This window comes from Pygocentrus nattereri, chromosome 26 (assembly GCF_015220715.1).
Source record: "Pygocentrus nattereri isolate fPygNat1 chromosome 26, fPygNat1.pri, whole genome shotgun sequence".
NCBI classification, from domain to species: Eukaryota; Metazoa; Chordata; class Actinopteri; order Characiformes; family Serrasalmidae; genus Pygocentrus; species Pygocentrus nattereri.
This window is the reverse complement of record NC_051236.1, coordinates 4,401,921-4,414,500: the sequence shown is the minus strand read 5'-3', so window position 1 is coordinate 4,414,500 and position 12,580 is coordinate 4,401,921. Positions and strand designations below refer to the sequence as shown.

The window sequence follows — 12,580 nt, the reverse complement described above, 5'->3', positions numbered from 1 at the left end:
CAATAAGGGCAAGACTCCTAACACCACCTTGGCCTACCTGTGTAAAATGAGCAAACTGGATAAAAAAAAAAGTCGCTCTGGATAAGAGCGTCAGCAAAATGCAGTAAATGGTCCTAGGGACTGTTCAATACTAGTAGCCAAAAACCTCTGTTTAGGTTAGGAACCCAGACAGTGCGTCCCAATTCAGCGGCTGGACCTGATCTGATGTGTGCCAGATTTTCTGTTTGCATCACAGCAGCTTATTGTTGCGCCACGAAACACCACTCCCGTCAAGTACTTTTAAAGTTCTTTAAAGAAACTTTGATTTTAGTTGTTTATTTTTTTATTTATTAGAGCTGAAGATGCTTCACCGCCACCCACTGATGAGGTTTTTTTTTTTTGTATTGTTCGTCATTCGCCTCAGTTTAAACCCAGTACTTATATTCATATACACTATATTTCCAAAAGTATTCACTCACCCATCCAAATCATTGAATTCAGGTGTTCCAGTCACTTCCATGGCCACAGGTGTATAAAAGCCCCTAGGCCTGCAGACTGCTTCTACAGACATTAGTGAAAGAATGGGTCGCTCTGAGGAGCTCAGTGAATTCCAGCGTGGTACCGTGATCGGACGCCACCTGTGCAGCAAGTCCAGTCGTGAAATTTCCTCACTACTAAATATTCCACAGTCCACTGTCAGTGGGATTATAACAAAGTGGAAGCGATTGGGAACGGCAGCAACTCAGCCACGAAGTGGTCAGCCAGGTAAAATGACAGAGCGGGGTCAGCGGATGCTGAGGGGCGTAGTGAGCAGAGGTCACCAACTTTCTGCAGAGTCAATCACTACAGACCTCCAAACTTCATGTGGCCTTCAGATCAGCTCAAGAACAGCGTAGAGAGCTTCATGGAATGGGTTTCCATGGCTGAGCAGCTGCATCCAAGCCTTACATCACCAAGAGCAATGCAAAGCGTGGAATGCAGTGGTGTAAAGTGCCGCCACTGGACTCTAGAGCAGTGGAGACGTTCTCTGGAGTGACCAATCACACTTCTCCATCTGGCAATCTGGGTTTTGCGGTGGCCAGGAGAATGGCACTTGTCTGACTGCACTGTGCCAAGTGTAAAGTTTGGTGGAGGGGGGATCATGGTGTGGGGTTGTTTTTCAGGAGTTGGGCTTGGATCCTCTATTGATGCCGCCATGTTCTCGATTCCTCACTGATCTGCAATGAATCTCAGGATATGTTGTCTGGCAAAGGACGCATTTCTCAGCCACATTCGAAATGGGACAACGCAGTTGCGCCGCTGTGACGCAATCAGCCTACAAATGCAGCCTCTGAAGGTCGCAGACCCTGAATTGGGACACACAGAGACTGCAAATACTCAGTGAAAACAAAGGGGTATAAGTAGCAGTTTTAATGTCCTGGAAATGAGCTGCAGGTGTGTGGGAGAGGAGGATAGTGGGCAGAACCAGGAGCCAGGGGTGTATGACAATTAGGTTATTTCATTTTTGCAATTTTAGTGATTTATTCTGGTTTGACTGATTTTTGCTATTATTATGATTATTATTATTTAGTATGTACTCTGAGTTCAAATACAGATTGAGTGATTCTTAGCTATGCTGCAACGAAAAATGTCAGTAATTATTGGACTGTTATCACTAATACTTCCAATATTGATAAAAGCATGGGTATCAGTATCAGCCAGCAGACATATCGGTCAGGCTCTAGTAACCTCCTGATTCTTTTTAACACAATGTTGGCATGTTTTACATTTTGTCCCTGTTAAAAAGTCTTGATGACTGAATTGGTCACGTTTCTGGATTTCACTACTGAATGTTTGAGTTTTCACTGGTCACCAGACTAAATCGGCTTTGCATTTTGCCCTCAAACACACAATTCACAACTGTAAATAACTTTAATGGTGAAATAACTTCAAGTAATGTTTTTCATATTTTCATCATATCATATTTTACTTGCTTGAGTTGCTGTTATAGAGGTTTCTAATGTGTTTTGTTGTTCTCCACTTGTCCCAGTGATTGACTACTGTTCATTTGGAAATGACAGCTGTGAGCACGAGTGTGTGAGCATCCTGAATGGCTTTAACTGTCGCTGTAAGGAAGGATACAAGCTCAACGACGACAAAAAGACCTGCACAAGTTAGTGGGGGCACCCGGCTATCAATGCATTTTCTCTTATTGCTTTGCTTGCTCACCTTGCTCTTTCAAACGTACTCTCACTGTTCTTTACGTGTTCCAGTGATCGACTACTGTTCTTTTGGAAACGATAGCTGCGAGCACGAGTGTGTGAGCGTCCTCAATGGCTTTTACTGTCGCTGTAATGAGGGATACACTCTCAATGAAGATGAAAGGACCTGCACAAGTTAGTGGGGGCAACTAAGCCACCAGGGCTTTTTCTCTTATCACACATTTGCTTTGCATGCTCTTCCTGCTCTTGCAAATATCTAGAATCTCTTATTGTTCTCTGCCTGTTCCAGTGATCAACTACTGCTCATTTGGAAATGATAGCTGTGAGCACGAGTGCGTGAGCGTCCTCAAAGGCTTTAACTGCCGCTGTAATGAGGGATACACTCTCAATGAAGACAAGAAGACCTGCACAAGTTAGTGAGGGCCAGACTGCATGCAATACACTATCAATCACTAAGGAACAGCCACAGAAGTCTGCATAGTATCCTGACAAGCTTACTTGGCAACAGTTTGCAAATACATGCAGATGGGTGACGAATTAAAAGAAAAACCAGCATAAAGCACCTTGGCCACCAAATGTCATGAGAACAGCTTCAGTTTAGGCTTCTTATAATCTTGAAATTTTAGCTGATGACTAATTGCCATATTAATGATTATATAATTGATTTGAACAAGTTGCTAGTCTATAAGGAACTTACAGAAAATCCTAAAGTGACCAAATTGGCTCATTATCCTTTTTCTCAGATATCAATACTTATTAGTTCCCAAATCAGAAGTTATAACTGTTTACATGCATTTGCCTTAACACAACCAGTGGACATACAGGCAATTCACATTTAGTTAGCTGTGACATAAACATTTGATTATGTTTGAGATCATTCAATGCAGTCTAGAGTCTAACATTGAACGAGAACTACCAGGCATGCAAGCAGGACTACAGAAAAGCCTGCAACTTTGTCAACCATGTAAAATTATGGACTGTCCCCATGAAAATGAGTATACCAGAGCATCTCCTTGTTCTAATGAGGAACCTCTACACTTAAAATCATGCCACAGGCATGTTAGAAAATGACAAACTGGCTGGTCCCATATTGGCGAAGGAGTTAGTCAAGGCTGCCCCTTATCCCCACACTTGTTCATCCTGTATGCTAAAAATATAGTAAGACCAACAGGACTGGAGGAAGATGATCACAGATTCAAGAATGGTGGCAGAAGCATCAGTAACCTTCAATATGTGGAAGACACAACAAAGAATCAGAAGAAACTGGAGACTATATAAGGAAAGTTGAAGAAATGATTGGACGTCAGTGTAATATGAAGAAAATAAAGGTTATGACAACACAAAAGAAGATTATCATTCAATGTGAAGATGTAGAGCAGCTTTTGCCCACTAGGATTAATAAACAACAAAGGAGCCAACAGTCAAGAAATAGGAGTCTGAAAAGATCATCTTTTGTCTCTTCAAACAAAGATCAGGATTGTCTATCGTCTTTTCTTTATGGATACGAAAACTGGACAGTGGTGGTGGTGGACAGCAGCATCCCATGCCAACAAAACAGCATAACAGTGCCATTGGTCCCCCCCACCATCTCACTGTAGGGGTCAAACATTCAGGCCTGTACTGTTCTCTTGGTGTACACTGCACTTGCCATTTGCCCACGTGTGAAGAGTCCATAGACCAACTCAACTCTTATCTCTCAAATGGTCTTTGTAATGAGGAGCTTATGCAGTCCTACTATAATTTCCACTCTATGCAGTTGTGGACTGACCCTTCTTGCTGACACAGACTGATCACGTCCTGCATTCACATTCTTAATATCGCGCTAATTCACAAGCATCACGCTCACTAAGTGTGTGCTTTTCACCCCAATTTCCAACCCTGTTTAGTGATGTCTTTCTCATAAATCTAAGTCACTTTAGTCACCGTTCCTATTAGAACATCAGCCAGTTGATCAGTGTTAGTTTCTGCCATTTGTACCCCAATAAAGAACACTCTTTCAAAGACACTTAAATCTTTGCTTTTGCCCTCTTGATCCAAAGTTGAAGTCAACTGGGCCTATTCAGCATTTTATATATTCCATTTTATATACTCCACTCATTTATGCAGGTTTTTTCTTTAATTTGTCACACCTGTGGATTACATCTTCTAACTGTAGTCCATCAAAGCAATGGCTCTAATCAACTTTCCAACATACGTCTCACAGTCTATTAGGGTAAACTGGAAAGCCAGTCTGAAATATATTACAATATCTGTACAAACGTTGTTTTTATATACCAAAATGGCCAGCCTTGAATGCACCCTGACTCATGTAATTCATCTCCAGTGATCGACTATTGTTCATTCGGAAACGATAGCTGTGAGCACGAATGTGTGAGCGTCCTCAAAGGCTTTAACTGCCGCTGTTACGAAGGATATACACTCAACGAGGATAAAAGGACCTGCACAAGTTAGTAAAGTCCTGAGATCAGACCACACACACACACACCTACACACACACACAACATGCTAATCTACATAAAATCCACAAAAATAAGAACAGTACAGTGGTTTGAAAAAGTACTACACCCTCTAAAAAGGTCTTTTTTAACACATTTGGAGACATAGATATTTAATGCAATTATTGTTAATAGTGTAATTGTTAATCATCAAACTGATCCACAAAAAGGTTTTCATTCTAACCCAGTAAAGTGGTGGGATTACATTCAAGTCCACAGTGTATGAGAGGATAATTGCAGAAGACAATGTGAGTCAAGCTGAAAGTCAGGCAAAAATAAACCAAACCAAGACAACAATGGTGCGTTTGAAGCCCAACTGGATGAACATTCCACAGGGACTTAAAGCATGTGAGAACGCCCCGACAGATGAGCCAGCACTGGATAGAGAAGTGGCCCTAAATTCCACTGGGTCGATGTAAGAAAGTCCAGCAATTCTAATTGTTTCATGCACAAAAACCTTTAGAATATTTTAACAATGCACTGTGCAAACAGCTTCAATAAACATAACGATGCCAAAAAAATAACCACCTTAGCATGGCTGACTCTTAATATCAAACAATTGCTTAAATGGTCTTAATTGAAATGTTTGAAAATGATTTGCGGACAGTGTCTTGCCATTAGCCTGTTTAGCCTCAGACCTTGGCCACTGTTTAAAAGGAACGCTACAGGATATTTAAACTTTAACGATTTGTCAGAATGAGTGATGAGCTCATCTTTTTGAATGTCACTTACTATTGTAGGTCTCCACCCCTCCATTCTGTACATATGCATGATCGGAAATGTCCACACGTGTACGTATAACCTCCTGAAACATAGCATATGCGGAAGTCTTACGGACACGATAATGCGGGCCCAGATTAAAGTCAGGGGGCGCACTTACTTTTTCACACTCAACCAAATTGCATTTCAGTTTCTTTCTGTTGCCTGCAAACCGGAATAGTCGGTGTTATTCGTTAAAGAGCACAGATCCTTGGATTGGACATTTATGCTCAAGTATGTTAAAAAAGACCTCAGAGCACTGTACACTGATATGCTGTGAATATATAGTGTATTATATATTTTTAGATTATTGTAAATATCTGCAATACAGTATTGTGTGCTAGATTTTTCAAGGATTAAATGCTGAGGGAGAAAATGTGACTTAAACACCAGGCCAGGATTCCTATTTTAATAGGAATTCTGCTTATATATGAACTTTTAAGTCACAGCCTCACTTAGGACTTTAACCTGCTTGCTGAAATACCAGGGCGAAACTTTCACGCAGCACACTCAGTCACTGGTGAAGGTGGGCAGTATGATGATATTTTATCATATTGTGATATACTACACTTTTCTGAGTATATTATACATAATGTCACTATTTAAACAACACTGATTAATGTATGCTTCATTAGAAACAGGCCGAATTGAAGTGTTTCTGTCCATCAAATCTAGCGCAGTTAGCCAGATTAATTAATTCATTTAGTAATATATTTATTCTTTATTTTACATCTAGGACCATGTGTTGGTCTTCCATAATATAATAATCCTAATCATTTGAATCTCTGCGCTGGGTAAAATTATTGGCTGTCAATGAATACCAGCAGGTTAACAAAGCAGAACAAATGCAGGTACAAGCAGCTGTTCCAACAGCTGTCATGTTCACATTAGGTGGCTAACTTACTATTTTATTAAACAGTTTACCAGCAAATAGGCAACGTAGCTGAATACAATTCATAAAGCTCAATATTATTTGTAGTTTTGGTTCAGGTGATGGATAACATGAAAAATGAGAACCTTCTCAACCATCCAAGAGAACGTCTTCTGCTTTATTTTTCCCAGCCAAGACGCGTCAGTTGAATCCGTGGAAAATGAAGTAGTTTGACATCGTCTCAAAGCATTTTGTCATTATTGGTGATAACCGTGTCAAACAAGCTTCAAGTGAATTCACAAGGCTTAAGATGATGCCACACAAGTAAAATTTGGTCCCTCAGTTTAAAGCAACTAATGTTACATGAAAGTTTCACCACATTAAGCCACCATAACGATATAACAGGTCCTTTGACTTTAGTTCTTATTAACTCAGCATCTAATTGCGCTTCACAATCAATGATTCACGCCTGCAGCTTATTAACTGCTTTGCTTGTTCTTCTCTCATCTTGCTCTGTCTCTTATTGTTCTCTGCCTGTTCCAGTGATCGACTACTGCTCATTCGGAAATGATAGCTGTGAGCACGAGTGCGTGAGCGTCCTCAAAGGCTTTAACTGCCGCTGTAATGAGGGATACACTCTCAATGAAGACAAGAGGACCTGCACAAGTTAGTGAGGGCCGAATATCGGCCCAAACATACCTGCACACAAGCACACAGGCACATGTTCTGCACACATGCCCGACTGTAAATCTTAAAATTATTTGTATATGATTAACTTAAAAAAAAAAAAAAAAGATAAATCTGTTGTGCAAATGTTTGGAAACCCTTCCCGTTGTAAAGTGGCAGAGCTTAATTAGCCCATTTCACTCATTAGGGCTGGTTAGGTAGGTTGATAATTGACGTTAGAAATGGTCAGCTGGTGACAAAAATCTCCCACTGTTCAAACCGCTTGCCAACATTTAACCACCACGGGATCCTCGAAGCAGCTGGCTGAGGACCTGAAAATGAAGCTAAGTGATGCCTATAAAGCAGGAAAAGACTTAAAATATATCAAAGCTTTTCAAGCTCTCAAATTACACTGTCAAAAACATCAAGAAGATTTGGAAGACCAAGATTACTCTCAGATAGAACTGCTCAGACACTGGCCAGAAAGGCAAAGCAAAACCCCCATATGACCGCAAAAGACCTGCAGGTATGTTTAGCTGACATGGGACTAGTGGTGGTGCTCTGCTCTACTATACAACACTGATCTGCACTGAAGATTCATCAGAAGGAAACATCCTCACAAAAGTCAACATCTAAAGGACACGAAACAACCTCTAGATAAGCCAGAGCCATTCCGGAAACAAGTGCTGTGGTCTGATGAAGTAAAAATGCAACTCTTTGGCCACAATTACCAAAATTATGTTTGTAGAAAAAGGGAACAGCATGTGATGAAAAGCACACCGCGATAACTCTGAAGCAGAGTGCTTTAAGCTTTTGTGGCAGCAACTGATGCAGGAAGCACTGCACAGATAGACCGAAGAATGGTGGAGGGGGTGCTGGAGCCTATCCCAGCAGCCATTGGGCGGAAGGCGAACGAAGAATGGATTCAACTAAATATTAATAAATTCCAGAAGGAAATGTGAGACAGTCAGCCAAGAAACTCAAGCTGAAACGATGCTGGCTTATTCAAAAGGATAAAGATCTAAAACATACTTCTGTCTTATGTTTCCCGGCCAAGACGCATCAGTTGAATCAATGGGAAATGATATAGTTTAACATCATGTCATGGGGCATAACTGACATTTTGTCATTGGTGACAACCGTGTCAGACAAGCTTCAAGTGAATTAGTCCCTCAGTTTAAAGCAACTAATGTTACATGAAAGTTTCACCACATTAAGCCACCATAACGATATAACAGGTCCTTTGACTTTAGTTCTTATTAACTCAGCATCTAATTGCGCTTCACAATCAATGATTCACGCCTGCAGCTTATTAACTGCTTTGCTTGTTCTTCTCTCATCTTGCTCTGTCTCTTATTGTTCTCTGCCTGTTCCAGTGATCGACTACTGCTCATTCGGAAATGATAGCTGTGAGCACGAGTGCGTGAGCGTCCTCAAAGGCTTTAACTGCCGCTGTAATGAGGGATACACTCTCAATGAAGACAAGAGGACCTGCACAAGTTAGTGAGGGCCGAATATCAGCCCAAACATACCTGCACACAAGCACACAGGCACATGTTCTGCACACATGCCCGACTGTAAATCTTAAAATTATTTGTATATGATTAACTTTAAAAAAAATATAAAGATAAATAAAGATTGCTGTTGTGCAAATGTTTGGAAACCCTTCCCGTTGTAAAGTGGCAGAGCTTAATTAGCCCATTTCACTCATTAGGGCTGGTTAGGTAGGTTGAGAATTGACGTTAGAAATGGTCAGCTGGTGACAAAAATCTCCCTCTGTTCAAACGGCTTGCCAACATTTAACCACCACGGGATCCTCGAAGCAGCTGGCTGAAGACCTGAAAATGAAGCTAAGTGATGCCTGCAAAGCAGGAAAAGACTATTAAAGATATCAAAGCTCTTCAGACTCACAATTTACACTGTCAAAAACATCAAGAAGATTTGGAAGACCAAGACTACTCTCAGATAGACCTGCTCAGACGCTGGCCAGAAAGGCAAAGCAAAACCCCCATATGACCGCAAAAGACCTGCAGGTATGTTTAGCTGACATGGGAGTGGTGGTGCACCATTCTATTGTACAACACTGATCTGCACTGAAGATTCATCAGAAGGAAACCCCATCACAAATGTAAACATCTAAATGATCCAAAACAACCTCTAGATAAGCCAGAGCCGTTTTGGAAACAGATGGTCTGGTGAAGTGAAAATGGACTCTTTGACCACAATCACCAAAAGTATGTTTGGAGAAAAAAGGAACGGCATTTGGTGAAAAAACACAGTGATAATTGTTAAGCAGGGTGGATCTATTATGCTTTGGGGTTGTGTGGCAGCCACTGATGCGGGAAACACTGCAGAATATTGAAGAATGCAAACCATTGAATAATGGATTCTACTAAATACCAGCAAATTTTGGAGGGAAATGTGAGACAGTCAGCCAAGAAACTAAAGCTGAAAAGTTTCTGGCTTCTACAAAAAGATAAAGACCCGAAACATACCTCAAAAAGCATGCAAGAAATGCAATCTGAAGAATTGTAATGGTTTTTTTACTGTCCCCTGACTTGAACATCATCGAAAATTTGTGGGTAGATCCTAAACATGCTGTGCTTGCAGCACGGCCCAAGAATACCACTGAACTGGAAGCTCTCTGCAAGGAAGAGTGGATGAAAATTCATAAAAAAAGAATAGAAAGACTCCTAAATAAGTGCTGATGAAGACCAAGTACTGACTTAGAGACCCAGCTATGTTTGAACTGGCCACAACTAAACTGGGGGAAAATTGGTAAAAAAAGATCATGATCATAAAGTCAAGTTTCACAACCAGTGCTCTGCAATCTGCATTTAAATATACATGCAATGTTTCTTTCTTTCAACTTTCTTTGCCTAGCATAGAGTTTACTTCCACCTTTCAATAATCTTTTTAATCATATATCTAATAATCTTCTGTATCGCTTGCCCTGCTTACTTTCTCACTTAATCAAAAGTAAGTATATGACTGTTGTTAACCTGTTGCAGTGATCGACTACTGTTCATTTGGAAACGATAGCTGCGAACACACATGCGTGAGTGTCCTCAATGGCTTTTACTGTCGCTGTAATGGTGGATATACACTCAACGACGACAAGAAGACCTGCACAAGTTAGTGAGGGCTGCAGATCGAGCCAAGCACACTGTTGTGTTGAACTGCATGCTTTCTACACTGCATGCTTGCATTTTTCCAGTGGGGCACACACTTGTGCTTGAACATCGCATGTAAACATACCTGCTGTCACATGCAACATAATATGTTTCATGTGATTCTACTTTATCTGAAATGAATGTCATTTAAATACGGCTTCTTACAGGTGATGAGAGCTCTGTGAAAAGGAGTTTTCTAAGAATTCCTTATCCGACTTTTCCGGATTGTTTGCACCTCTTTTTCAATAGATTTGTTCAGCTATAATAACAATATAAGTCTGGCTTTTTTGTTTGCTTATAGCTGACTAAAACAGTTTAGAATGGGGGGAACTAAACATGGAAAGACTTGGTAGCAAATTATAAACATAAATGTCTCTGATTTTGTTTATTAAACTGCAAAGTGGTTCAGGTTTAGAAAGTAAAAATCCTCCCCAGGATGTTGTTCCATCTGCCTGGCGTCTCTAATAAGGTCAAACCAGCAGCAGATCATTTTAGGCAGTTGGATCAAAATCCTGGGGAGGATTTTAGTTGTTTGGACCTAAATTTGTCAAAATGCTCCCACTTAATTTGGATAGCCCCTGTGGGTTATGTATAGATGTATACACACACACACACATACACACCTACACACCTTTCACGCCTATCCCAGCAGTCATCGGGCGGAAGGCTATAGATGTTCAGATATGTTACAAACCATCTGGTGAAAATCAGTTGATTCTCCATGATGTTCGGGTGAGGGTTAGGATTAGCACCCGAGTTGTAACATCTGCCTAAATTTAGATATTTAGTTGAAATTAATTTAAATGGAATTTAAACATCTATGAAGCAACTACAGTGGGCTATTCAAATAAAGTTTTACCATTAAAAACTGCCCTCCAAATTTCTTAAAATGTATTTTTAGATCCCTTATTGTAAATTGGTAACTTTTCTGGACACCTTATTTGGTGAAAATAGCCATTGAGAGAAACTCTTGCCACTTAGTGCTCTTGGTAAAATGAGCACTTGAGGTAGCTTGTTTCATATTTTGCTGTTTTTTTTTTCATCATCATCATCACTTTTATTTATATAGCCCCTTCGCCATCCTCAAGGATGCTTTACAATCAAAGAACATAAACCCATTAAACAACACATTAAATAAAAGGACAATACAGGTAAACATTCAAGTATAACCAGAACAACAATACCAGTGAAAAACAAGTACGTCTTCAATAGAGATTTAAATGAAGATGGAGAGGTTACGTCCTGAATAGACTGTGGGAGAGAATCCATAACTTGGAAGCTACTACATTAAATGATCGACCACCCATAGAAACCAATTTATATCTAGAAGGCCTAGATTTTGCGATCTCAAAGTACGGGACAGGACACGTTACGTGTTAAACCTTTTTAACGTTACACATATGTAAAGTCACACACAGGGCAAAATATCCTGCTTGGTTACTTATATTTATGTCCTATGTACAACAAATCAAGCTACCTCAAGTGCTTTTTTACATATTATATCATCATTGTAACTATTTCAGAGCTAACAAACGTGTTATCTGTTAAAGGGGCGTTCTGGCCTAAAACTAGCAATTAATAATTTGGTTATGTTGTGTTACATGCTGTAGCACAGTACCGTCTCCCTCAGCCTCAACTGGTTTAACAGAATTCACGTTTTTGGCTTTTTTTGTCTATTAGTGTTGTTTCACTACAATACCCACCATACATTGCAAAAATATGTCATACAACCATTACAGACATGATATGTAGCATCCTAACAGTAGCTATCTGGCTTCCTTCTGCATTAGATAAAAATGTGAAGCGCCTTCCCTCAAGTTTCCACCCCAGAGCACTTAGTTTTTCCTTCCACCTTTAAGATACAGCTTCTAAAGAGTGTTCCTAGTTCTATGTTCCTAGTCTTTAAACTGGAAAATGTTGTCTGCACTCTTGTGGACTGTCCCATCAGAAAGCCGTTGGCTATTCATGTATGAGTAAAACATTTTATTCACCAGCTGTTCCTTTCTGATTGGTGTTTACAACCTGCTCTTTCTTTCTGATTTCAGTGATTGACTATTGCTCATTTGGGAATCACAGCTGTGATCACGAATGTGTGAGCGTACTCAATGGATTTTACTGCCGCTGCAATAAGGACTACACTCTCCAGGAGGATGGGAAGACCTGCCAGGGTATGTATGGAACCAAAGGACAAGGTTTCAAGATCGTTTAATTTGAGCCTGGTTTAATTGTCCTTCAGGATTAGGATTCATTTGCATATTGTGCAATTTTTCAACTTCAAATAAGGCTGTACATTCTAACTAATTGTGATATTTGAGTATCTGTGAAAGTACATGAATGGACATCTGATTAATCAAGGAGAAAGAAAAAAAAACAAAAGACGTTTTTACATGCAGCCTAGTAATCCAATTATAATCTGATTAATTGTTAAATCGGAAT

General features: G+C 40.1%; 1 protein-coding gene across 16 annotated transcripts in view; it reads left to right on the top strand.

Moving 5' to 3' along the window:
* Positions 1-12,580, top strand: part of matn4 (matrilin 4) — a 70,906-nt gene that overhangs the window by 33,950 nt on the left and 24,376 nt on the right. For 2 of the 16 annotated variants that reach the window (XM_037535025.1, XM_037535026.1), the window contains exons 8-15: positions 2,009-2,131; positions 2,232-2,354; positions 2,470-2,592; positions 4,504-4,626; positions 6,849-6,971; positions 8,348-8,470; positions 9,983-10,105; positions 12,190-12,312. In XM_037535025.1, the coding sequence (XP_037390922.1) occupies positions 2,009-2,131; positions 2,232-2,354; positions 2,470-2,592; positions 4,504-4,626; positions 6,849-6,971; positions 8,348-8,470; positions 9,983-10,105; positions 12,190-12,312 (984 nt within the window). The remainder of the gene's footprint in view (positions 1-2,008; positions 2,132-2,231; positions 2,355-2,469; positions 2,593-4,503; positions 4,627-6,848; positions 6,972-8,347; positions 8,471-9,982; positions 10,106-12,189; positions 12,313-12,580) is intronic. The other 14 variants (XM_037535031.1, XM_037535030.1, XM_037535029.1 and 11 more) reach the window with 14 other exon arrangements.